At 40.2% G+C, this 26,051-nt stretch overlaps 3 protein-coding genes across 3 annotated transcripts; 1 reads left to right on the forward strand and 2 right to left on the reverse strand.

Annotated features, from left to right (window-relative positions):
* The first annotated feature begins 909 nt into the window (after positions 1–909).
* On the forward strand, positions 910–8,859 carry selenol (selenoprotein L). The gene is made up of 9 exons (XM_085381638.1): positions 910–1,879; positions 2,464–2,542; positions 2,628–2,681; positions 4,807–4,852; positions 5,034–5,161; positions 5,348–5,462; positions 6,070–6,192; positions 6,660–6,797; positions 8,145–8,859. Exons 1-9 carry the CDS (start codon positions 1,774–1,776, stop codon positions 8,295–8,297), a joined length of 942 nt encoding a protein of 313 aa, XP_085237764.1. The 5' UTR covers positions 910–1,773; the 3' UTR covers positions 8,298–8,859.
* Positions 8,860–8,899: 40 nt separating this feature from the next.
* On the reverse strand, positions 8,900–14,203 carry clec11a (C-type lectin domain containing 11A). Its single transcript, XM_085381639.1, has 6 exons — positions 14,000–14,203; positions 13,046–13,160; positions 12,486–12,593; positions 12,242–12,325; positions 9,650–10,224; positions 8,900–9,037 (listed from the first exon to the last, which is right to left on the reverse strand). Exons 1-5 carry the CDS (start codon positions 14,102–14,104, stop codon positions 9,812–9,814), a joined length of 825 nt encoding a protein of 274 aa, XP_085237765.1. The 5' UTR covers positions 14,105–14,203; the 3' UTR covers positions 8,900–9,037; positions 9,650–9,811.
* Positions 14,204–21,567: 7,364 nt separating this feature from the next.
* Positions 21,568–25,611, reverse strand: lg15h1orf198 (linkage group 15 C1orf198 homolog). The gene is made up of 6 exons (XM_085382816.1): positions 25,273–25,611; positions 24,491–24,541; positions 24,282–24,410; positions 23,670–23,837; positions 22,950–23,303; positions 21,568–21,780 (listed from the first exon to the last, which is right to left on the reverse strand). The coding sequence occupies exons 1-6, from the start codon at positions 25,576–25,578 to the stop codon at positions 21,724–21,726; spliced, it is 1,065 nt and encodes a 354-aa protein (XP_085238942.1). The 5' UTR covers positions 25,579–25,611; the 3' UTR covers positions 21,568–21,723.
* Positions 25,612–26,051: the final 440 nt, after the last annotated feature.

The following is a 26,051-nucleotide window of genomic DNA, read 5'->3' on the forward strand; positions in this document are numbered from 1 at the left end:
TTTTGGTGTGGCAGACCGTCAGTTCTGTCCTTACAACGTATATATATATTTAAATTACATGTACCAAATGAAAGTGAAGTCAGTAAAGAAGTGTGCGTCTTCCTTTGGCTGATCGCTCTAGTGGTCACCACAGCAGATCTGGTTTTCCTCTTTACCTCCCGCCTGGCAGCTCCATCTTCAAAATCCTTTGTCCAGTATATTCACCATCCCTCCTCTGCACGTGTCCAAACTATTGAACATTCACATCTCACAACTTTGTCTTCAAACTGCTCAACCTGAGCCGTCCCTCTGATGTACTCCTGTCTAATCCTGTGCATTCTGGGCACTCCCAGTGAAAATCTTAACATCTGCATCTCGGCCTCCTCTGGCTCCACTTTGTGACTTTTTGTCAGCGTCACTGTCTCCAAATACATCATACCTACCGTCATTGTTTTAATTCTTGGTGCTGTCCATCTGTCACAAATCAGCTCTGACATCCACCCACTCTACCTTGAAAATACTCTTCTTCACCTTCTCTTATGTTCGCATGCTCATTTTCTACATTTATCAGCTCTTCACAGGACTCTCCCACCTTCTCAGCACACTCTGACTTGTTAGCACATTTCTATTTCTCTTTGATCACCCTAACCTTCTGTTCTTTCTCTCGCTGATTTTGAATTATGACTGTAAAATATCTGATCTGCTAGGTTTAAGTTTACTGTTATTACAATTATTTAAACAAATACAGTTAAAATGTAGAAATCACTCCACTTTCCCTTGAGAAAAGTATGTCATTATTGTATTATCTGGACTAAGAAGTATTTTCTTTACTGCAGTTCAATTTCATTCACTTAAATTTGTTTTTGGTAGCGTATGTGGGCTTCCATATAGGGTGGACAGGTCATGCTTTGTAGGCTCAGTTTCGTAGACACGGATTAAGCCTAGAGGCAGGATAAAAGAAACATTCAGGGAAGTTCTCCAATGAAAAAAGGCTAAATCCATGTCTGGGAAACCAAGCCTGAGAGATTTGCATTCAGATTTAATGAATGCAAAACTCTGTTTTTGCACTGAGGCTCCTGCAGTGTTGTGCATTAAGAGTCATTTCACACCCTCATCATTGTCAAAATCTCTGATCATGTCCACAATCCTGGTCGACAAGCCAAGTCTATCGAGCATGTTAGGTCCATTATGTCTGTTTACCTTCAGTCACATTTGAACCATCTAAACGAGTAAGATTACTGTTTACCCTTTGCCATGTTGCCCCCTAAAAAGCTGCTTATTAACTGAGCCAGTGTCATCTAAGGATTTCATCACTATCACCGACTGTCAGCTGCAAATATCAGAACCTCAAAGTTCTGACAGTAAACACTCTTTACTGTATGCCCAGCACAGACAGCATTCATAATTGATGCTGAAAGTGGCCAACTGAATACACCTCCACTGACTGTTGGAGCTTAATGTGGCTGATTGACTGGCTGATAAGAAGGAAGATGTTTGTAAGAACAACAAATGAGCCAGTGATTAAGTATGTCTGTGTATAGAACTGAAGAGCAGCTCAAATTCATCTGCAGTTAATGTTTAGTTTTGTTGCACAGCTGAGTAGAAAAGCTTCTTTCAGAAATTACTTTCTCTTGCAAGTCTCCCTGCTCACCACTAGGTGCTGCATAAAGGTTTTCAGAGTCAGACCCACGTGATTTTGTCACATGGAAGATGTAGTTTGCATAGCATCGCTGCATTATAGTGCAGGTGACTACAGATTAGTTGTCAGAGTGGCTGTGGGCTGATGTGGTGATCATGGCTGAGGATGTGGCCGTGTCAGAGGAGATCTTAACAGATGGTCTCACTCTGCTGGTGAACATGGGCAAAGTTCTCCTGCAGAACGCCAAGGAGGAGGCAGCAGGTAGGGCTGACCCTAGTCGCAAACCCTGTTGAAAACCTTTCACACTTTAATGTGTGTTGCTACCAGAATATCTAAAAACTTCCTAGAAATGTATGTTTATGCTTTGTTAAAGTTTTGTTCTGCCTCTTTTGTAATTCGGCATATAAAATATGCAAATTATCATTTAACTTTTTTTTTAATGGAAACTTTATTACTGGGTAATAACCCTGTGTGTGTGTTATGGCTGTTTTACAAAGAAGTAAAACCACACACAAAAAAACAAAAACAGAACAATAATTATGTCTATGTTTGTCTGCCGAATTGAAGAAAAGATATTTTTATAATAAGCTGATGCTTTATCTTCGTTGATTAACTGCTTTATAACAGTCCCTAACCTTAAGAGTATAAGAATGCAAGAAATTTGAATGAAGTCTGGGTTTCCTATTGAATATTTTATAACTTGGCTTCTGGAGCCTTGTTACTGGATTAAAGGGGCCTGCTGGCATGAAGGTGGTGTAATGTAATCCCCGTCATGCCTATTGCCAACACAATGACATTGCACAAACAGCTTGACCCTGTAACTGTGGCCCTTTGTTCTCATGCAGACTCTTTGGAGAATTTTGTCCCACATAAAATCACCACTTTATTCGGCCTGATCACAGCTGGAGCTAGATTCTACAGCAGGTAGGATTTGGCCGTAGACGCTTAAAGAAGCACATTTGTCTGTGTCCTTATGAGAAAAATAATAACCGTTCAATCTGTTGAGCAGCATTGAAGTTAAAAAGAAATGTGAAGCGGAGGCTGTTTGGCAGAAGTCTTATCAGTAAGTATGTTTAAATAGCAAGCTGAAATAAAATGCCATTTATATTTTGTGTGGGTGATATAGAATTTTTCTATCCTTATTCCTTCTAGCATTTGAATTCAATGACACCATTATGCCATATTAAATAAATTTAATAAAATGATGTTTATTGAGGCAAACGTATGAGGTAGACCGTGATAATCCCAATACACTGTGGAACAACTGAGAGAAAACACAGATGATGAAACTCTTCTTTTGTCCCACTTGTAACTGAAAACGTTGCCAAAAACATCCCCAAATTTTTAAGACTTCTCTTTTTTGTTATTAAGTCAGCTTCTACTTCACAAACCGCAAATGACGAAAGGCTCTTCACAGCTATGGTTGCCAAATAAATCTTTAACAGCATTTAGCCACATACCAAGCTGAAGTTATTGCTTTACTAGTTTACAACATTTACATCATGTAACATTAATCACCTACAAGTGATCTCGAATAAAAACAGCTGGAGAAAAGAATAGCTCTTATTTACTTTAAGATAAATCCATCTGCAGACCCAAGATGTGTCAGTAAGTGTATGTTGCTTCATTTTTGTTAATGCTGAAAAGTCTGGCCCTTTGGGAAACTGCTGTATTCTGCAATCTACAGTCTTGAGCAACCCCTCATGTTTATATTCTGCTGTAACCTCCTAGGACAGGAGTCCCCAATCCCAGTCCACGAGGGCCGGTGTCCCTGCAGGTTTTAGTAAATGGTAAAATTTGTATAGCGCTTTACTAGTCCCTAAGGACCCCAAAGCGCTTTACATATCCAGTCATCCACACACTGGTGATGGCAAGCTACATTGTAGCCACAGCCACCCTGGGGCGCACTGACAGAGGCGAGGCTGCCGGACACTGGCGCCACCGGGCCCTCTGACCACCACCAGTAGGCTACGGGTGAAGTGTCTTGCCCAAGGACACAACGACCGAGACTGTCCAAGCCGGGGCTCGAACCGGCAACCTTCCGATTACAAGGCGAACTCCCAACTCTTGAGCCACGATCGCCCTTTAGATGTGTCCTTGATCCATCACAGCTGATTTAAATGGATAAATTACCTTCTCAACATGTCTTGAAGTTCTTCAGAGGCCTGTTAATGAACTAATCATGTGATTCAGGTGTGTTGATCCAGGGTGAGATCTAAAACCTGCAGGGACACCGGCCCTCGTGGACCGGGATTGGGGACCCTTGTCCCAGGACCTGGCGTCCACATATGTGGACATCACATTTTGGGTTATTTAGACCAAAATTTTGCTCTACAAGGGCCTGATATCCACTTATAAGGACATTACATTGCTACTGTTCTATCGAAATTTTAAACGAATATCCTCATATGTGGCTCTCATTTTTCTTAGAAACAAAAAGTCAGGTAAAAAAAAAAATATCTGGTAGTTCTTTGTTTTTACATTCATCGGGCCCCAATCAGCCCAAATATCAAAGAGAAATTAAAAATGCATGCCGTGGAAGAGGTCAGGTCTTAGGAGGTTAAAGCAGGCAGACTCTCCTGTAATGTTTTTTCTTTAGACATTTTCTTCTTCATTTTCTCTCATTTTTAGTCCAGTTGTTGCATCTGACCAGTTTCAGAAGTATGTTTAAGCAATTTAACTTTCAATCATAAAAGGGTACATAACAGATGAACCATTGTTGTGTCTACACACAGTAGAGAACTTAGTAAAATAAATAAATAAATAGTGTTTTTAGGCACTTTGTTACATCTTTATAGGAATCTGAAAAATGCCCAAAATAACACAGCTTAAAGAAATTCCAAGAACGCTGCCTAAGAGAATTCAGGCTGTGTGAAGAAAAAAGATGATCATATCACAGATTGACTTTTAAGCTAATTAAAATTGTAAAAACTCTGTTTTTGCTCATACATTTGCTTATATTTCAATAGACTGATGCACCCGTTTGACATTTTCCTAGCAAAATATGAAAAAATTAGGATGGATTTAAGACTTTTGCACTGAATTGTAACTCCTTAGAGCATCATGTATAAAACACGCAGTATTAGCTCAGCTGCACTCAGTGCTGTTATGATGCTGACTGATAGATCTTGGATGAACGACAGTGGTGCTGACTGAAGCTCTATCACCAAACTTGTGTGTTTTTCCAGCCATGCAGCAGTGAGAGAGCAGGTGCAGGAGCTTCAGCAGCTGGAGGTGTGTACAAGTGCAACTGTTATTTCTTCTTATTGTTATATTATCCTTATTTATTTATTTTTGAGCTACACAAACTTAAAATTAAGCTTATCTGGTTGAAATGAGTTTAAACTAAACCCATGACCAGTTCCTTTTGAACACTTTAAACTGTCTATTTCTTTGTGTGTGTTTGTGCTTGCAGAAAGAGTGGGACTCTTTCCTGGAGAGTGTGGACAAAGATCTGCAGACAACAGATGTGCAGCTGTCTGGAGGAAAGACGGCCGACAGTCTGAGCCCAGAAACTCTATTCACCGATGGAAGAAGTGGAAGGTAAGTTTGCAAACCCGGCCTGAATGTGGTGCACCAGCAAAAACCAGTTCAGAGCATCAGCTGGTTTGAGGTTATTGTTGTGTTGTTTTTTAACTGACCAACCTGGGAAGACCATGTAGGTTTTTTTGTTCCATGAAACCAGAGATTAGTTTCATTAAGATGTGTTGTCTTGTGTTGTATTTAAAGGAGTGTGACTCTCAGTCAGTACCTGGGTCAGGGTCAGAACCTGCTGCTGGTTCTCCTCAGACATTTTGGATGACTGCCGTGACGAGACCACGTGACCGAGCTGACGGCCAATCAGGTCAGCGTACCTTTATTCTTATTCCACTAGAAAAAACCATCGCCATACTGAATGAACTCCAACACTGAAAAACCACAGGCACACAAAAAACAAAAACACACTGTTACTTTTTTATGAAGACAGAATTGGAAATTGAATTACTAATTTAGTCATTTAGTAATCCACAAATTAATTGTTAGGATCAGAACAGAGAAAGCCAAGATTAAGGTTTAAATTCATGAAGGCCAGTTTGTGATGTTAATAGTGGGTTTAAGGTGGGCGACAGTGGGAAGGAAAAACACCCACGACCCAAGTTCGCTCATAATATTTTACGTCTTTTTATTACTGCATCTTTTTTATAAGCACTTAGTTTACAAGGACGAAATCTTTGCTGCAAGCACTGAGATCCCAATGAAGCCACAAACAAATCTTTTCTTAGCAAGACAGCCTATAACGTTGTGCTGAAATACCCCTTTTACCTCTTTGAGGCTTCATTCTGTCTACAAAAGATTCTAAGATGTTTTTCCATAGTGGCTGTCTTCACTTAATCTTGCATCCAAAACTGGTTTAAAACTTTTTAAATGTGTAAACAGTGTTTATCAGTAATTAACATTGTATCATCCCGCAGGCTCTGCTGGAGGCTCGGTCAGTGCGGGTCTTGGTAGTTTCTTTTGGCAGCGTCGAGGGCGCTCAGCTGTGGTTGGAGCAGACTGGATGTACCTTTGACATTCTGCTGGATCCACAGAGAAAGGTTAAGAAATTTTTTCCCCCCCCGCTCTGATCATCTGATTCAAAAACTGTAACTTCTGCTTTAAAACAAATTCAAATAAAAACAGTCAGTCCGTCTGCACATTTTACTACATTTTATATTTATATTCAGTGCTGGTCGGGAGGTGCATAAACTCTAAATAGGCCACTGTAATTTATAGAAAGTAGATTTGGCTGTGACTCAGTACAAACAAACCGAGGGACCCGGAGGATTTAGCAGCTGTTTGATGATGTGTCATAAAAGCCCAGCGACCTCAGCCTCCAAACCATTTATTCAGAAAAGTCAACCACCAGATGTTAGCTGGAGTCAAGTGGAAATAACCAAATATGAAAACAGAACATTTTCCACATGCCACACAAGCAATCCTCAGTCGCAAAAAATGCGACGCTGATGCATGCTACTGACTGTATAAACCGCATGTGCTCTTAAATGTCTCTTTTCTGGCACAGGTGTACAGAAGTTTTGGCCTTGGCTCATCCTACGCCAAGGTGATGAAGTTTGGCTGCCTGCTACAATACTCAGACTACGTAGTTGCAAACATAGACTTCCCAGATTTCCCCCATCGTCTGCTGGAAGACAGCTACCAGGTAAGAATGCACAAGTCTGTGAAAACCTTTGACGAGACTCTTGTGATGACACATTGAAGAAATCCTAGAAATCTATCCAAGGATGGATTTACATGCACGAGTATCTCGCATCCTTCTTCTATCCCTTGGATATTAGCAAAATGAAAATCCAAGTTGAGTCCCTGAAGTCCTGTGAGATTAATATTTTTTATCTTGTATGCAGAAGATCAATGTTGAACATTATAATTAACAGTGTGCATAGAAATAAAATGAAAAAATGCCCTAACACCCTCAGATGCACTTAGCCACCTTATATGGAGACAGCTTATGATTAAACTGAACAAAAGCACTGTAGATGTCTCTTTGGTTGAAGTCTATCTAACTGCTTTGGTAGATAAATGTGCTCTTTCCAGCTTCTTCTATTCAAACCTGACCATGATGTAACTGAGGACACTTTACTTTAAAAGTGAAAATTAAAACGAGGACAGAGGTGAGGCGGTGAGAGTGTCAGTTTGTAGAAGTCAGGATATGGATCAGATTCTTTTCTAACAATAACTTTAGAGATAAACATCCAGTGCCATCATTAAGTCCTTCTCTGCTTCAGGTCATTTTCATGTTCTTGGTTTTGTATGTGGCCCTAATTACAGGCTCATGTCTATATCTGTCTGTGTAGCTGCATCAGCCTTTTAGAGAACACGAAACCTCCGTGATCAGGGTTGGGAAGGCAGCGAAAAATCCTGTCTTGCAGAACACCAGAAGAATATTTTCTGTTTCTTAAAGCACTTTTCACAAACTATATGAGAGCAACTACTACTACTTAGTCGTTGGTTATAACCAGAAGCGCTTGGGAGGTCTTTTGGTCAGTTAAATGCATCAGGCGAGACATAAATGCAGGTCATAATTTGCACAGAAAACAATAACATATTTATTGTGTTTTGTCCTTTGGACGAAGAGGGCATGTATAGTATAAACTATAATGTTTAAGCTGAAACAGCCGGGGTTCCTTTAAAGGAAAAAGTAATTTGGGGCTATTTATGGGACTCCACAGGGTTCAGTTTAAAACTGCAATACGTTTTTATACCACTTGGGGGCAGTGACACATTCATATTGTCCTTTTAATTCAACTTTACTGATTAAACAGTTATTTATTTATATAGGCGGTATGTTATGGAGCAACATGTTCATTATTTTTACATTATTGCTACTTTAAATCCCCGGGTGACTCTTTTGTTTTAGAAAATTAATTTTAAATACTCCATAACAGACAGGACTACCACATCCACCGTAAAAAGTCAGACTGACCTTCAAATTTTACAGATTTAACTTCAGGAGTGGTGATAATTGAATAATGTGTGTTTGTCTTTTCAGCTAGGAGGTGACTTTTTGCTGGACAGTGCAGGGAAGGTACTTCTCTCTCATCCATCGAAAAACCCTCTGGACAGGCCGACCGTGGAAGACGTCTTGCAGTCCGTGGACTCCGCAGGACAGTCCACTAACTCTGCTCACAAGCAGAAGCTGTGAAATTCATTCAAACACAGCCTCAGGGGTACAAGTCGCTAAACGCATCGCTAAACGCATCGCTGACTCCTCACGGCAAGCGCAGCTCTTTGGCTCGCGTTCATGACGTCACACCTTACACTCATGACATCATGAAGGGGTGCGACTGATGTTCCAGCGCGAGGCAGAGACATCTGCTCTTCTGTGTTGCGTCAGCATGGCGATGCAGCATTGCAAATAAAGTAGTGGATTTGATTAAAACAGAATTTGACAATATATTTGTATTATTTAAATTTAACAAAGACTGAAGATTTGTTTCAGGAATTTTACCTTTTAAAGGTGCATTTAACAGGTTTGGATTTTAGTGACCTCAAGTGACAGTGAACGGTAACACAGTTTGAATTACATCATTACCCACAAATCACACAGTGATATGAGACTACTGCAAAAACTTTTTTATAACATATTACCTATGATCCATGAGTAGTTTGATGATAAAATCACTACCCAGATAAGGCTGAGCACTAAAAATATGATGAAAAAATATACTGACATATTAATTTATGGTCAAGTATGTGCCCTTGCTTTATATTTTAAAAATGTGACATTTATATACAAAGTTTCTGTGAGAATTTAAGCAAAATTTAACAAGAACTATGACTTATTTTGTAGCATAAAAAAGGAATTTACCTCTATATTTCTAAACAGTTGTGATATTGCAAAGGTTTTGTCTTGGTATGAAAATGAAAACTCATTTTAGTCCACTGATTTAGTAGTACTATTTAAAAAAAAAAGAAAAGTACCACTCCTTACAAGTGAAGCAAATCTCCCTTTTACCTGTTGAACATGTTGAACAAACTATAATCAAACCATAATAGTAAAGTTTTTAAAAAAAACATCCAGGCTTTTATCTACACTAGTTTTCTCTTTTGTCTTTATGCATGGACTCTGGTTCAGGATACATTTGCACACAGTGATGTGTCATTTTAAGGAAGTAAAAGAGGGTTCAGGGTGGGATTGCAATAACAGAAGTCACACCCAGCACTAGACTTTGTTAAAACATCTTCAGCATGAAACATAGAAATGCTGCTTAATTCCACTTTAGCCAGAGTACACACTGATTCATCCCTTCAAGTTCAGTATGTGCTGATCCTGAGAGAAAAAAATAACTCCAGCGTTCCATTTTTCTCTTTTTTGGAAACTTGACAATATTTAGAATTCCATGAATGAAATCACAGCAGAGTCCAGACTGGCTTTAACTCATATTACTGCTGCTGCATGAATAATGTAATATTCATAAGTCTGATAAAGCCTTATTCAATCAGTACACATCTTGTATAGAAATAAAGGATTTCTGAGACATCGCTGTAAAACACTTTAAATACTATAAAGTATTTCCATTCAGCAAGAATCTACTTAAACAAAGCTACAAAGTTTTAAATGAAAATAAATTATTAGAAAATTGAAATGGGCTTTGTTTTCTAATGATCTGCTGGTGTTTAATGTCATAAAGAGAGGCTGTTTGGAAAAGGTTCCTTTTAAAGAGCCACCCTGTCATCAAATTCGCACATATAGTTCATGGTTCGATCGCAGTAGTGGTCCCACCAGTCGCCATCATCTGACGACATCGCCACGCAGTTCTCTCGCCTCCCTCCATCTGGCTGGCTGGACAGGAAGTGCTTACGCCACTGGAAGTACGTGACCCGAGTTCCATCGTCAAAGAGGTACAAGCCCTCAGAGCGGAGGTCGTTGACTCCCAGCCAGACCGGCCAGTTTCCAGGGTGGAAGAAGTTCTTTACGTAGTCAGCCAGGGCCTCTTGCTCCTTTCGATCACGGGGCATTGCCATGCGTCCTCCACGTTCTATGCACTTCCTGGATGCTCCGGCATAATCTTCCAGGCTGTTGTACACCAGGTAACACTTGTATCCAATCCGTTGTCCCTTCTCGCAACCTTTGAAGCAGAGAAAAAACAAGACTGGTGCATTTTCAGACATTTACCACAAGTTTCTGAATTGGCCACTTGAAGCGGACTCTAATAGAAATAAACATGTAACATGCATGGTTTTGGTCTCTATGGCTAATCTTCCCCTTCATTGTAACTGCATGGAAGACCGAGTTTATTTATTTATTAATTTTTTTAAATTGTGGTATATCTTGAACTTATGGACTATTAGGTGCATGGCTGCTTTGAGTGGTTGTGAGTAAATAAACTAAACCTCTTGGCTGTTTGTGGAACTTTTTAGAGCATTTTTAAAACAGCTATCCACAATCTAAAGATGCAGCTTGCTAACATTAGCTGCTAATGTAGCATGCTATTGTGTTGTCAAAATATGACCACTTCTGGTTGAGGAAACAAAACAGGAAAAAAAAAAACACATACAAAAACATGCTTTCTTTTGAAAGCAGTCGAACAATTTGTTATCCTTTCATAACCTTAATAAGTCATTGTTGAAAACATGTTAGCCGGGAGAAATTAGCATGGCTCTGTTATCTCCATTTTTAGCTGAATTTTGGTCTCTACCGTCTCTTAAGGGAATCTGTGTTTGCTGAATTTTTCAGCTTTATGCAAATGTTTTTGTATGCTGGTTAGTCTGAACAGGGAGCATATGTGGGTTTATTTTCCAATGAAAATGGTTACCATGCAACCAGAAGAGTGAATCAAAATAGATTCATAGCCTGAATAAAAACATGCTAAAACAAGCCAGAGGAGTGCGGGAAAAAGTGGTGAGTGTTCTCTCTTTGAAATGCTGGTTTTGATTTCAGGCTTGAGAACAGATTGATCTTCCTCTTTTGTTTTTTGTTTTTTTTTAAGAGGATCAAGTCCCAAAACCAAACCAAACCAATGTCACGCCTCTGTCACCCGTCTCACTAAAAAAGCCCTTTGCATAGCGGCTGATTCCACGCACCCAATGCAAAGCTTCTTCAAGCTGCTGCCGTCAGGGAGGAGACTGCGGAGTCTCCAGGCCAGGACCAGCAGACTGAAGGACAGCTTCATCCATCAGGCTGTCAGGAAGCTAAACTCCCTCCCGATTCTGCCCCCCTCTCCCCTCTTCTCCACCACGGTCTCACTGAACTCTGTCACACACACACACACACACTCACTCTCTGACGCACTCACTGGCCTGCTCCAGTCACTTTGTGGAGCATTGGACTGCTTAAGCATTGGACCTCATAAGACTTTGTTGTTACACTATCTCTTACCATACACTACTAAATCCCCATTTGCACTATTTGCCTATTTTGCACCACTATGCCTTCTTACTTGAATATTGTATATTGTATATTGCATAGCTTTTTTTTTGTTATACGTAAAATTGTATTGTATTTATTTAAATTTTTACTTTTTAATTATTTTATTTGCATTTTTCTAATCACTAGGGTTTGAGAGTAATGCAATTTCTATTCTGTGTATGTCCTGTACATGTGGCAGAATTGACAAATAAAGTTGACTTGACTTGACTTGTTATTACAGCTACTTGGTTGATGCCTGGAGTGCTGAGCCATCAGCACGATTTTTAGTTTAAAGGCACGAGTGCACCTCACGTACCCTTTAATTTTGCTCAGAGTTGACAGAAATGCTGTAAAATTTCAACACACCTTGTTGATACAAACATAGGCGTATTTTCATATTACTGAACAGTTGATATGTTAGTTCCTGCATGTTGCATCACGTGTCCATGTTGCCATTCAACCTTCCCTTTCTTTGCACATATCCACTGTCCTTCTCTGGCCTTCAGATTTTATTACCCCTGTTAATTAGTATTTATCCTCCAATGAAATTTTTAGGTGTATTTTATATATGCTTTTCTCACTATTTTCTCATTACTGATAGTTTAACAAATAATTTAACGCTACAAAACATAAAATAGAAATTTATATTTATACAATATTTAGTCTGCTATTTTAAAATGCCACAGTGCAGGATGGGATGCTTGAAGTAGATCTAAGGAAAAATGATACACATGTACCTTCGAGTCTTCCGATCTCCTTGCGGTTGTCCTTGCTGTGTTGGTAGACCTCCTGGATGCTGTCCTCCAGCTCACCGACTTTAGCTGCCATTTGAGTGATGAGGAGCAAGAGAAAGACGGGAACATAAAAGTAGGTACAGCGAAAGGCTTTGTTCCCATTAGATCTAAATCGAAAATAAAAGCTCCCGTGGTACAGCATTAATACCCCTACTCTCAGTTTCATCAACACCATCACCAGTCTTACCATCCATCCTGGAGAGACGATCCATCAACTGGCTGACTTTAACATCCAGAGTGTAGTGACCGACATTCAGCTTGTGGATGGCTAGGTCCATACTGGCCAGTCTGGATACTGTGGGCCAGAGTAGATTGGAAGTGAGAGCACAGTATGATATATTTTTTTTTTTTTAAAAGAGAACACACAAAGGAAGGCTACCGGCATACAGATATGTGACTTTCCAAAATCTGGACACTTCTTACTCCAGAAACAAAACAGAAAAGCCCTTAATTAGCCTGTCAAGAATGTCCAATGATACGGCCATCAGTCTGTGGATGCACTCTACCAACCAACGTTGGTAGCATAACTTATCTCTGTACTCTTTTTATTTTCTATTTTCTATTTGGGTTCCCCACCCACCCCTATAGTTTCTTTTCTTTTTATCTCTTTTTTCTCTCTGTCAACTCTTGAGGGAGATACCTCGCTGAGATGAGGCTTAAAGTTATCATGATGGTGAGTGACATCACAGATTTCTGACTCGTATGACCAAAACCAACACAAATTTCAACATTTCTAAAATAACGTACAGACATAGTTGTATGAGTTCTCAAAGTCCGATACTGGGCTGGTTGGCTCTGCTTCAGGTTCTGGTAGAATATCGGGAACATCGCCTCTTGTCCTCTTCACCTCTGGTTCATACGCCTGATGGAACACACACACACATAAAACTCCCAATCCATCACATGTAAGTGTGTTTAGTGTCTTGGCTTTAGTGGTTAAAGTAAAACAAAACCCAACTTCCATTTCTTCCCAAAACAAACTTATTAGGGTTGTATCCAAATTCCAGTTTAAACACATCTGGAGCTGTTTTACATTCATATTTTCCTTATCGCAGAAAGCAGAAGCATTCAATATCAAGTCAGGCCAAGAATTTTACTCCTATTACACTTATAGAACACAGAGGAGCTCAACCAAGTTTATCACTTTATATTTAGATTTAAGAGCTCAGTGGATAAAAATGTTACCATTTAAAAGTTGAATATCTTAGCTGGAAAGCACATGGTGTAGACTTTGATCGACAACAGCAATATATTTACAAGTATCAGCACGTTCCTTCAGTGGCTTATGGCATGGTGGAGGGAGAGGGGTGCTTTATTTTGAAGTCAAACACACATACAGACAAGTCCAATGAAAGAAAAACCTGTCGGGTTGATCTGCTTCTCTGGGTGTGTCATCATCAGTTCTTCACATGTCCTTTCCATTACATCATAACTTATAGTAGATAAATCAACACAGATTACATCATGTTTTCCACTTTATTCTTACATAAAGATAAAGAAAGAACAACAAAATCTGCCTTAGTGTGTCTTAATTGCCTCATTCACTGAAACACTCACAGTCACTCATATACATTTACTACATATGAAAGGGATCAGAGTCTCAACCTAACAAACAGGCATGGCAGATCACAGTTAAGAAAATGCACGACAGTGAGAGCAGCCTCTAATAGAAAGAGCACATACAGCATATGAAGTCCTGACCTGTGCTGGTGCAGCGCTGCCTGTCCCCATAGGAACACACACTCCCAGAGAACATAAACACAGCAGAGCGAGCGAGGTGGCAGCCGGTCCCATTTTCTGCTTCATAGTAACTCTGCTTTTCCTTCAGCAGCAAAAACTCCCTCTGTACCTCCTAGTCTCTCTGTCTCTCTCCTTCCACTGTCTGGGTTTCTCTCTCTCTCTCCTTCACTCCTCTCCTACAGTAGGAAGCCAGTAGGAATCTCCCTTTAGATGTGTGAATGGGAGCTGGTGTACAGCCCTCTTTAAAAAAAGGGGGGGGGGGGGGGGGGGATCACAGGTATCAAACAGGAAAGTCAAAATAAAGCCCCTGTTGCCTTCCTGCTGCCCGCTCTTCTGTCCTCCTTCAGAACAAGAACTCCTTTCAAACAAAGGAAAGCTCTTTGTTTTTCCTACTACCTCCCATTTCCACTCTTTGTGTGCACACTGTGGAGTTACAGGTCTCTGTCCGGTGGAAAACATGTACAGTATGTCTAAAACGTAAACAGTTCACGAACCGTGAAAAACAGCTTTGTTACCAGCTTTGCATTAATGTATTTGAGGATTTACCAGGGCTTTTATAACATACTCAAACTAACAACAAATATATGGGATCATCCAAAGTTTATGATTGAATTAGGTTAAAATAAAAGCTTCATTCTTCCTGTCTTTTCAGTAACTGCTTTTTTCCAATTTTCCTGTCCTTGAGTTAGTGTGCAAGAAATGTTTGATTGGCCAGCAAAAAAATGGGCATTTTATTTCAGTCCTTGAAAGTGTAAATAAAAACAGAATGCAATCATTTGAAAACCAAATTTTTTAAACCTACAAACACAAATAACACATTTGTGAAATGAAAGTTAGGATGGGGATGAAAGAACACTGTAAAACCAAACATCTGGTGGATTATCTGACATATAAAAAGAGAGATGGGAGTTGGGCAGAAACCGAAACTGAATGTTTATGATGTTCAGGCTCTCGTGCAAAGCTGCATCAAAACCAGAAATGATTCTGGAGTAGAAATCTTTGGCACGGGAACATTTCTGAAAACCACTTGTCTTTGGACTGAAGATGAGGCGCACAGTTTGAAATCGAGCATTTGTGATGCTGTCGGCATGCTCGTGGCACGGGAGATCTGCATCTGTTCAGAAGTTCCATTAATGCAGAAAATGAAATATGCAGGTTTGCAAGCAACATGATCGTTAGCTTTCAGGAAAGATCATGAAAACTGTTATGTCTGCTGTCCAAACTTGTCACGCACTGAAAGCATTTGGAGGATAAAGAAACACAAATAGAGCCCCAAAACTGTTGAGTGACTGAAATTCCATATTAATGGAAGAAACTGGTTGCAGACTATACTAATAATTGAGCTACCAACTACCCAAATGCTGCATTTCTATCCTTGAGATGCTCTTCTAGGACTTTACTGCAGCCACCTTCAGCTGCTGCTCATTTGTGGGTCTTTCTGTATTTCGCAACTGAACTGTGCTTTATGGGGTTGAGATCAGGTGACTTGACTCGGTAATTGATGAATACCCCTTTTCTTTGACTTAAACTCTTGGGTTGCTTTTGCAAGATGCTTTTGGTCAGTTTTGCAGCATTTTTTTAATCAGAGCAGCGTATCGGCTCAAACACTTATAGTCCCAGCTGCTTCTATCAGCGGCTCTGTGATAGGCTGGCAACTTGCCCTGTGTGTACCTCAGGTTTTCCCATATGACAGCTGGGATAACCTCCAAGGCCCCCCTGCAACCCTGAACTGGATGGACGGACGGATGGACGGACGGATGGACAGACGAACTTCAAGCAGTCACCTACAAACACTAGTGATCCGGTTCCACTGGCAGTCATGTTTGAACATGACATAACGCCGCCTCCACCATATTTGACAGATAATGCGGTATGCTTCAGATCCTGACCTGTTGCTTTTCTGTTATCATTCTGGTACAACTTTTTCTTCGTTTCATTGATCCAAAGACATTTTCCACACCTCTGTTAGATGTTTTCTGACAAAGTTTAACCTGGCCTTCTTGTTTTATCGACAGATTACACCTTGTTGTAAATTTGTATTTTTATTCTCGAAGGCATCCCTTGATTGTAGACTTGGACAATAATATTCTGAGCTCATCCAAAAGTGTTCCTGACTTTGTTAGATAATGTGAAGGGAATTTCTTGACTAAGCAAAGAATTCTTTAATTGTCTTCCGTGGTCTTTCAGGCCTTTTGTTGTTGCTGAGCTGGCCACTGCATTCCTTCTTTTTAAGGACGTATCAGACTGTTGATTAGGCCACTCCTAAAGTTCCTGCTATGCCCTCATTGGGTTTATTTGGGTTTGTGAGCCTAATGATGGCCTCCTTCACTTACTTCAACATCTCTTTGGACCTCAAATGCAGTGGTCCACTGGAAAGCCACCACATGCTAGATCAGCACTTGGAATAAACTTCAGATCTTTTATCTCCTTAATTTTTTCAATTAAAAATAATGAGAGAACAGACATCACCTCACAGTCGACTGCCAATTAATTTTGAGCTTCTGAAAATAGGGGACTATGCATAAAAATAGTTGCAACTATTAAACAGCTAATGGAAGATTTTTGCCAAACATCTTGAATTAAAGCTGAAAATATTACATAACGTCTCGAGTGCTTGATTTGAGACCTGTTTTCATGATTTAGTGATATTATGGTATCACATTTAAAATTCTTATGGACTTAACTATTTTTAGCTAAGGGTTTTACAGTTTGCAAGTCATACTATATATCATATCTACACAAACAGTCCTTTTATGAATTTGGCTGAATGTGTATAATATAAAAGTTGGACAGTTTTCTAGTATAATTAAATACATTGGTGGTAATAGAAATATAATTTTGTGAATTTATTTAGGAAATTGTGACATAATGACGAACCTGGCACTGAAGAGAAACCTTATGTAAGTGGCCATGTGTGCGTATGTGTGTGTCCATATGTTTGGGCCTGCAGCAGGAGGTATGCCAGTTAAAATGCCACAAGAATCCAGCAGAATTTCCAGGGAAGCGAATGAGGAAAGGCTCTGCGATGTGGAGACTGGGTGGAGCTCAGACGGGGACTGTGAGGGACATTCGGGTCTGAGTCGGCAGGACAGCTGCACATGCACAGCTGTTTCAGTAACACAACTGATTCCAGACATGTTTCCAGACCTCAGTTTTGAGTGGAGCAATGGTCTGGAAAAATAAATGAGAGCAAGAAAATCCTTGCTTTGACCTCATGGTTCCTTATCGCTGGTTTATAGAAACATTGAATAAAACACAATGTATTCAAATGCATCAAATGTCTTCCTTTTTGCCTCATGGAAGATTTTGAAGCACACACTTGGGCTTGAGGAAATTGTCACTAAAAAGTTTTTACTATATTCTCAAAGGCCAAACAAAAATACCAAAATAATTCTCTGTACTAACAGTTCTGCAGAATAGGACTGAAATGCAAACATTGCTCACTTATCATGGAGTATATCAGCAGTAAAATATCTGGATGACTCAGTCAAATTTCCACCTAACCCTGTCATGTTTGACCTGGGAGGGAAAAAACATCAGTCAGGAACAACACTAACAGTTACTAGATTATTTCTTTTGGCTCATAAGACATAAGGTAACAAACTTTACACAACAAGAGTCCTGTTTCTGTTTTCGTTGTAACTTTAATACCATTCAATGATTTTCATTCACCCAGATTTTTGATGAAAAAATACATCTTCACCCAAACATTTCCTGAACACAAAGCAGCCATTCAGGGTCTGGAAGCACTGGGTGGTGCTTCAGTGAGGCAGCCGGACTGGACAGAGGTGCCTCAGTCCAGAGTGTCCACAAGCACTCATAATACATAATGTGATAAATGAGCAATATAAGATAGTTATGAGTCAACTCTGACCATTTAATATTAATTAGTTCTTCAGTCATTCATTGTAGTCTAATTATAGATAACATAAAAGTGCAGATTGAAATCTGCTAACCAGTCTGAGGGAGTAGCCGACTACTGCTGATACAGCTTTTTTATGACTGCACAGGGAGCTGTGCAAAGACTGAAAGTGCCTCAAGTGATTTCACCTGACTCAGTGGGACTGAATGTTCCCCAGTTTTGCTCAACTCTGCTAGATGCCGAGCGGCATTCTGGGTAATTCTGGTGCCAAATTTTGACTAGGAGGACGAAGCAAAAGCAAAATATCTCTGGCTCTGCACATGTGGTAGAGAGTGTTATCTACCATTTGGAAGATTGGTGGTTTGATCCCAGACTTCTCCTGTTTAGAGTCACCAATCAATCAAACATGCCTGGCTTTGGATCATGGGAGAAATTTCTGAGTTCTGAGACAGAACCCACACAGGCACATCGGCAACATGCAGACTCCACAAAAAGGTTCCAGCCGACTGGTGGATTCAAACCACCAGTTTGTTGTGGTTTGGCCTGACAGTTCAAAGTTTCAGATACTATTTTTGGATAGTAGTATATTTCAGATACTATTCAACAACTGAGGTGGTTCAGGCATCTCACTAGGATGCCTCCTGGAAGCCTCCAAGGCAAGATGTTTTGGACATGTCCTACCAGTAAGCAGACCCAGGACTTGCTGGAGAGATCATATCTCTCAGCTGAGAGGAGAGGTGGCTGGAGTGAGGGAAATCTGGGCCTCTGTGTTCATATGGCTATTATTTTATTTATTTACTTTTTGGTCTGTCCTGTCTGGCACTGTTAGCAATCAGAATTATTGCCTAAAAGCCAAGAAAAATGCCCAACAGATTTATTTTCCCAAGTAGATTGTACAGCTTTTGCTATACTGGTCCACTTGATTGTCATATTTTATTCTACCTTTATTATTAACATTATTATTATTTATTTATTTATTTATTTCATGAGTTATTGCAGTCAGAATGGACAGGACCGGAGGACAGGAAAGAGAACGAAAGGTTGGGAAGATTGTGAAGGTTGTGGGGGGAAATAGAGGAGAAGAGGAATATAGAGAGCAAAGACTGAAAATCTGCTTGATCACCTGCTGAGAGAGAGAGAGAAAAACAACACAACTTCACAAGTTCACAAAAATGGACAACAGTTGCAGACAGTAGATGCCCTTTGTGCAGCCGTCTTCACCAGTTGGTGAAATGTTTCCACTCACCTTATGGAAATGCTCGCATCAGCAGTAACAGTGGAGCTACTTGTTACTGAGTTCATGTTCAGAACTTTTGATCAGCTGTAAAACAGCCTGTTTCAGTTTAAGAGTTGTTTTCAATAAATTGCATGCTCAACAAAAATCTTTTGTCTCGCTCCCATTTCTTTTTGTTGCATGTTGAAGCTCTACTTGGAACCTTGTTAAGATGCAATCATGCAAAACATAATTTCTGGCCATTTTTCAAGGGCTCTTAAACTTTTGATTAGGATTGTATGTTTAGAGGCAGCAGCCAACCAAGATAATGTGTGTCTGTAAGTACCTGTTTGTACACCTGTGTGTGAGCGCAGTTATGTTCATAAAGTTTCTCCATGTAAGTATTTAATTGTGGGTATGGGGAGCCATAGCCCTGCCTTCCAGGTCATGAAGTAGGCATGGAGGAGACATGGGCCCAAGATATCCAGAGGCCCCCCAGAGCACAAGAGCCCAAGGAGGACCACCGCAGGGGCAATCGTGCCACCTACCTAGAAAAGGGCTGAAGAGTGTCCCGGATGGGGGTCACCTAGCAGCCACTGTGCAGAAGCCACAAGGGGCTGCAACAACGAGCCCGCAGGCTCCACCAGCAGCTGACTACACCAGGGCAGACCGAGCCCCAGGCCTAAAGACCCAAGGGCCCTCCATGCACCGGAGGAGGCCCAACAGAGCCAGGGGGACCAGGGGCTTTTTCTCATCTAATATTAGTTTATTTTAAGTAAACTATAATAACCATGCTTTTTTGCCTAACAGCCTGTTCACTTAATATAAAGATTTTTGAAATCTATAGAAATATGCCTTAATGAAGCTTTAGATGACCATTGGACTAAAACAGGAAAGCAGCTTTACATTTGCTGTACAGACTTTACTTAAGTTAAAAAAAAAAAAAAATTAGGTCCATCAAACCCTAGCAACACTGACAAATGTTACTTTACCTCAGTGCGAGAGAGCTGAGCAGCTATGCCTACACCAGCCCTTCACAACATACATAATGCATGAAACAGAATATCGCTCTTGCTTTCCTAAAATACACGCTGCATTGTGGTTGCTTTGCACCCCGGAGGGAGATGGTAGATTTAGGTCTAATGATTCTAAACGGGGCTGATGAGATGTTTTATCAGAGCAGCACAAAACTTCCTTCAACTGCAGCATCCTTCTCTCTCCTTCCTAATGACATGATGGATTAGGAATCATAGATGGAGAAACACAGAGTTCTTTTTCACCACTTTTTCTGTTGTAGGTTTTTACTACCATAAGCTACTGCAATGACTCCTTCCTTTTCCTCCACATGGAAACTTTCATCATCATGGTCTTTACTATTTGAGGAAAATATATTTTTGGGTGTCATGGAGGCATTTGTGATAGAATGAAAAAGATAATAGCCAGGTTTAAGTACAATTTGTTTATTTCCTTCCAAACTGTGACCCCAAAATGCATGAATGTGATGCATGTGTGTAACAGAAGATACAATGAGCAGATAAATATAGAAAACTAAGCATTACATGTAGATCTGACACAAGTGCCACCAAACACTATAAGCCTGCCCATTTACCTACGACACAATAGTTGAGTGTGAATCATTTCACACTATGCACACTAGATTTGTTCAGCATTATTTTGAGGTCAAAGGTGAAAGCTGGGAGGTGTGAAAGTGTTTCCAAGTAGCTGAATCCATGCAGGACATCTGTAACTGGTTCCCATAGCAGCCCGGACATACAGCCCATGACTTTTCCATGACTAAGTCTGAGCACTTCCCAGTTCTTCCCTCCTGTGTGTTTTTTTCCAAATACCAAACAGAACAATGCTGCGGTTTCTATTTAGCTACATTTAAACCAACCATCTATTTCTATGTATGTATAAAAGCTTTAAATACATTCTGCAATAATAAGAGATGTAACGGTAAAATCCCAAGATTTTTACTGTAGTAATTGCACTGTGTGGGTCAGGACTGCAACATCACGCACTACTCTAAATTTCTTAGGTTTACAGGAATATATAAGCAGAAATAAAAAGAACATGAGCAATAAAGAATAACAAAAAATATTAACTTAAACCTGGATATGGGTTTAGTGTTTTGTTCCATGTTGACGAATAAAACTGTTCATTTGATAAACTCGTGTCTAGGAGCTACGTGTGAAATCAACTGTGCATTCACAGCACACGTACGCAACAGAATCATCAGGTTACTGTATGCAGCAGGATTATGTGACCAGCGTGTACATCAGATCGATAAACTTATTGATTTCAATTTTTCTCTGAGTGGATTTCCAGCAGACTTCATATCAAGTGGTAAATGTGGAAGTGTTTGGCAATTCTATGGACTCGATCCTATTCTGAGAAAGGAGAGGGGGGAAAAATCCACCAGGAAAGGGGCAGTGAGATAATGTCTTAACTACCCACTGAAGACGATTACAAGAACATAATGTGGTTATTTTAAAAAAATGGTGTCTCCTAAATCTAGACGTGGATGTCTGTGGTCATGGTAGTGTGGTCCTTCTTTAAAGTTATGATGAGGATGACTCATTCAGAGCAGTGACTGGGTCCTGCTGTGGTTTACCAGTTGTCTAGGAAGTCGAATCCGGTTTTCAGGATGTTGCTGCTTGTATTAAACTGAAAGGAGAGAAACAGAGAGATCCTGATAAATAGCAGTGAGGCAGAAGACACTGTACAGACTGCGTTTGTGCTATTATTGGGCTACCAACGAAGAAGTCATAAAAGACAAAGACCTTGCTTGGTAATGCCCCTCCCACTGTCCTACTCTTGCTAAAGACTGGCTGACACGGGAGGCTTGTCAGGTGACATGGACCTCATATGGGCTATTAAAGCTTGGGACTCTTTCTTTAATTGCACATAGCATCAGCCCTCTTTAGGGTTTGTGTTTGCCTCATGTAATTAAGCCAGTTTGTGACAGTTTGTCTATCATATTTTTTAATCATCTCTGTCCTGTTCAAGCCATTCAGTATTCTACCTGCACTCTTCATTACTGTCACTGGGCTTTGCATTTTTGGCTTTCTTGCAAACTGCATTGTCAAGCAGCTAAAGTGCTATGTGATTAGGTTCCAACACAAGACCATAAATAACATATTAGTCTTCTGTTACAAAGGAAACAAAGGTGGTCGTGTTGGAGAAAGGCCAGGTTTGAAAGACCAGTGATGTCTCTTGGCAGAATAAGTCGTACACTGTCATTGTGGCATCTGCGTTGATCCTGTAACACATCAGTCTGAAGCCTTAATACAGAAACACGGGTCAGTAATAGACTTTAGCCACTATGTCCAACACCAACAAAATGAAAATGTAGCAACTACATGTTAACTCTCAGCTCCAACGTTATGACACAAAATGTCAAGGTTTGCTGTTAATATCCAATATTAGGTTTCATCCTTATCAATAACACTGAGTCCTCCCTTTAATGTAAAACTTAGTTTCTCTGTGTCAGTACAAACAATAATGAAGCAAAACTAAAAACATAACCATTTTTTTAAATTACGTTTAAAAAAAAAAAAAAAAAAAAAGTTTTCTAAACTATAAATGTAAACCCAACCTTTAGAAAGCTTGGACCAGGTCAAGAACCAATATTATCATGGGCCTGTAAATACTGGGATAAACACATACGGTATGACCTTTTTAAAGCATATCTCATGCCCGGTCACCATCAAGCAGCAGGTACTTCAAAGAGCTGGGCCTTTTATTCTTAACTTTAGCTAGTGTTTAATAAAATCCAAAGCAAATGCTTAATTCAAATGTACTTAGTACTTGCAGTCTCTGAAAACGGAACTTACCTGGGTAAAAGTGGGGCTGACGTCAATATTGGCTGAGCTCTCTTCCTCCTTCTCTTTCTCCTTCGAGACATTTGAAGGCTTGGACACCAGGTTGGAGGCGAACATTTCATCGACCGTGTTGCTGACGGATGGCAGGGTGCTCTGAGATCTCTCCCAGCCTGCATTTGTAGATGGGACGCTGATAGGTGGGGGCGGGTTTGGAGAAATGGAGATGGATGCCGGGGTTGCGCTGACAGCGGTGGGGATAGGAGGTGGTGGCACAGGAGGCTTGGGTGCTCTATGCTTGGTGGACCTAGTGGGAGCTGGAGCATGGTGCTCTGCAGTTTCAGGCTCCTTGGCGCTGACAGAGCTATCCTGTGGGAAAATGTAAAGAAAGCAGCATTGAAGGATAACGTTCAGAAACAAACCTGGCATCAATTTTACATTTTCTTTTCTCTCCTTCTTAAACTGTAGCTTGTTTACATTTGCCATCTGCTTCTACTCGTGGAGGCGTCACTGATGCCAGATATTGCAGTTTCAGGCTAGGTTCTATTTTAAGACACAGTCTGATAACACATGTTAAGGCTGGAACTTTCCATCTGTTATTTATCAGAAATTTTACAGATCATAACAAATGTTTTTGCCTGAGAATTCGGCATCATCCATAACTTTTTTTGAAGAAGTTGCAACCTTCAGATTGTAATCAGTAAATAGGATGTGATGGTATTTTTACATGCGTACCTGTCGGAGGTAGGATGGGAGGGGTTTCTCTCCTTTCTCTATGGACTTGATCTGGCTGGGGGTCAGGGACTGGAAGTCAGCTTGCTCACCCTCCAGCCTGGACCTCTCAGCACTGATCTTCCAGAAAGATGACTCCTCTTCTGGTCTCCGGCCCTCGCTGACCGACACCTTCCCAACCACACAGAAACAGTTATGCACACAGTCCTGCATTCTTAAGATACTATGAAGCGAGGCTTCTCGGGTAAAATTCCTAAAACCTATTTTAGGTGATCTACTTAGCTCTTTTTAAAAATGTGAGCAAAGGTGAAGGTTTTTCAGAAATAAATGTATCTGAAAACTTTTTTTGTGGCTACAACAAGCAATTGTTCTGTGAAAAAAAAAAAAAAAAATCACAATACCAGTAGTCAGGCATTAACCGTAAGAAATACAAAAAAAATATACAGTTAACATTTCTGCCATTTTTACACAAAATTAAACAAACATCACCACATCCACTTTATGCTCGACTACTGCAAATGTTTCACTCATTTTACAGTCCTATTACAACAGCAAACACTTCCCTTCCAAATGTGCATGCTGAATCTCTGCTTCAAACATGAGGCCCCACCATACCTTTGTTCCTGCTGCACTCTTGCCAATCTGACCGGAATGAGTAACCTTCGCCGCTTTTGAGTCAGACTGAGAGGATGATGAGATCCCCTGGTCTACAGGGCCTGATGTCAAGCTGAAATCCATCTGACTCTGAAAGATGCGAATGACATGTAAGGGAGGATATACTTTATGTATCCAGAAAACAGACATTCCTGTTAATTTATTTTTACCTTTGTTTCCCACGAAAAAGGTGCAGAATGCTCATCCTGCCAGGTGATATCCTAAACACAAACACATGCTGTGATTAGTTTCAGCTTACACAGTCATTGTGCTCACTGCCCGTATTTAAGGGTATTTATACTAGGTTAGGTGGCTAAAGTAACATATGATGTGTGTATTTTCTATAATCTAGCGCCAACAAATACCTTGTCTATTGTAAGACTTCCTTTTGATACACTGGTTTATCGGTTAAAAGGCACCAAATGATACTTCCTACCTGCCAGTTTTTCTTAGGAGTTAAACACTTGTCAAAATCTGCTCATAGCAGCCTTGATATCATTTAAAAAAAGTGTTGCTGTGAGCTGATGTGTATGTTTTGATGCTTACTATTATAAAACAGTAAATATGTTATTAGTTACAAGTATTTAAAGCGCATAAAAGGCGAACTGTCTTTGCAAACTACTTTTTTTCTGCATTTATCTTTTACAAATCAACGATTACATTAATAATGAAACTCGCATAAATACAGTGGCTCTTACCATATATAAAGATAAAGCCAATGTCATTTTAAACCCTATTAAAATATAAAATGTTTCACTCTTAAATATTTCTATTCATTATACAGTGACACAACACCATATTTGTCGCCAGCCGTCTCGCCACAGTGACGTTTACCAACATATTTTCGAGGCTACGTGGCTCTCGTTAGCAGGCTTTTCTTGTTAGCGGGCTATCCTCGCCCTAAAACACACCTTAAACACACAAAATCCAAACTCTAATGTCTTTTAAGTACCTCTTCTCCGAAGTGAACTATCTTCTGACCCGTTTGAATGAGCATTTTAGGGTAACAGACCACTTCTTCACGCTCAACTCTGTGCATAGCGTATCGGGCTCGGATATGAGGATCCATCATCCAGTTGTCGATGGCGTTGTCCTGCTCTTGCGGCGTCATTTTCTCCCAGGACGAGCCGTGCTTGGCTTTGATTTTCTCCCTCTCCTGCATTATTTTCTTTGCCATGGAGTTGATGGAGGAGAAGTACTCCAACTTCTTCTCCTCCATCCTGTGGGCATCGAGCCCCGCCACGGTTGCGACGGCCATCTTTAACTGGGGCCAGCTGTTGTTATTGTGAGAAAGAGGAAGCCGGCGTCGCTGAGTGGGCGTCACCATAAAATCCACACGGCACCACTGCTCAGATTTAAGGGCTAATAGCGCCATCTAGTGTTATAGTGTACGTGTATATATATATATATATATATATATATATATATATATATATATATATATATATATATATATATATATATATATATATATATATATATATCTGGCCTCTGGTAGAGGACCCGAGCTTGAAGGATAAACCGCCCGCAGGGGCGTGCTGGGTGTTTTTTTTTTTTTCTGGCAACCTGATACATATATATGTATTAGGTTGCCAGCCATACATACAGGGCCAATACATAAGAGCTTTGTAAATTACTAGCTATATTAAAATGATCAACAGGGATTAGCATAACATAGCATAAAGGCACAAGTTGCACTGGATAACATAAAGAGGAAGATAAAGAACATTA

This window comes from Rhamphochromis longiceps, linkage group LG15 (assembly GCF_057381845.1).
Source record: "Rhamphochromis longiceps isolate RC_006_pf linkage group LG15, R_longiceps_female_GT1.1, whole genome shotgun sequence".
In the NCBI taxonomy this organism is placed as follows: Eukaryota; Metazoa; Chordata; class Actinopteri; order Cichliformes; family Cichlidae; genus Rhamphochromis; species Rhamphochromis longiceps.

Coding starts and splice junctions, on each gene's coding strand:
- clec11a (XM_085381639.1), bottom strand. CDS start 14,104: ATGAAGCAGAAAATGGGACCGGCTGCCACCTCGCTCGCTCTGCTGTGT. Junction 13,161..13,999: donor GCAGCGCTGCACCAGCACAG/GTCAGGACTTCA, acceptor GTGTTCCATCAG/GCGTATGAACCAGAGGTGAA. Junction 12,594..13,045: donor GAACTCATACAACTATGTCT/GTACGTTATTTT, acceptor TCTGGCCCACAG/TATCCAGACTGGCCAGTATG.
- lg15h1orf198 (XM_085382816.1), bottom strand. CDS start 25,578: ATGGCCGTCGCAACCGTGGCGGGGCTCGATGCCCACAGGATGGAGGAG. Junction 24,411..24,490: donor CTTTTTCGTGGGAAACAAAG/GTAAAAATAAAT, acceptor CGCATCTTTCAG/AGTCAGATGGATTTCAGCTT. Junction 21,781..22,949: donor TCAGCCCCACTTTTACCCAG/GTAAGTTCCGTT, acceptor CTCTCCTTTCAG/TTTAATACAAGCAGCAACAT.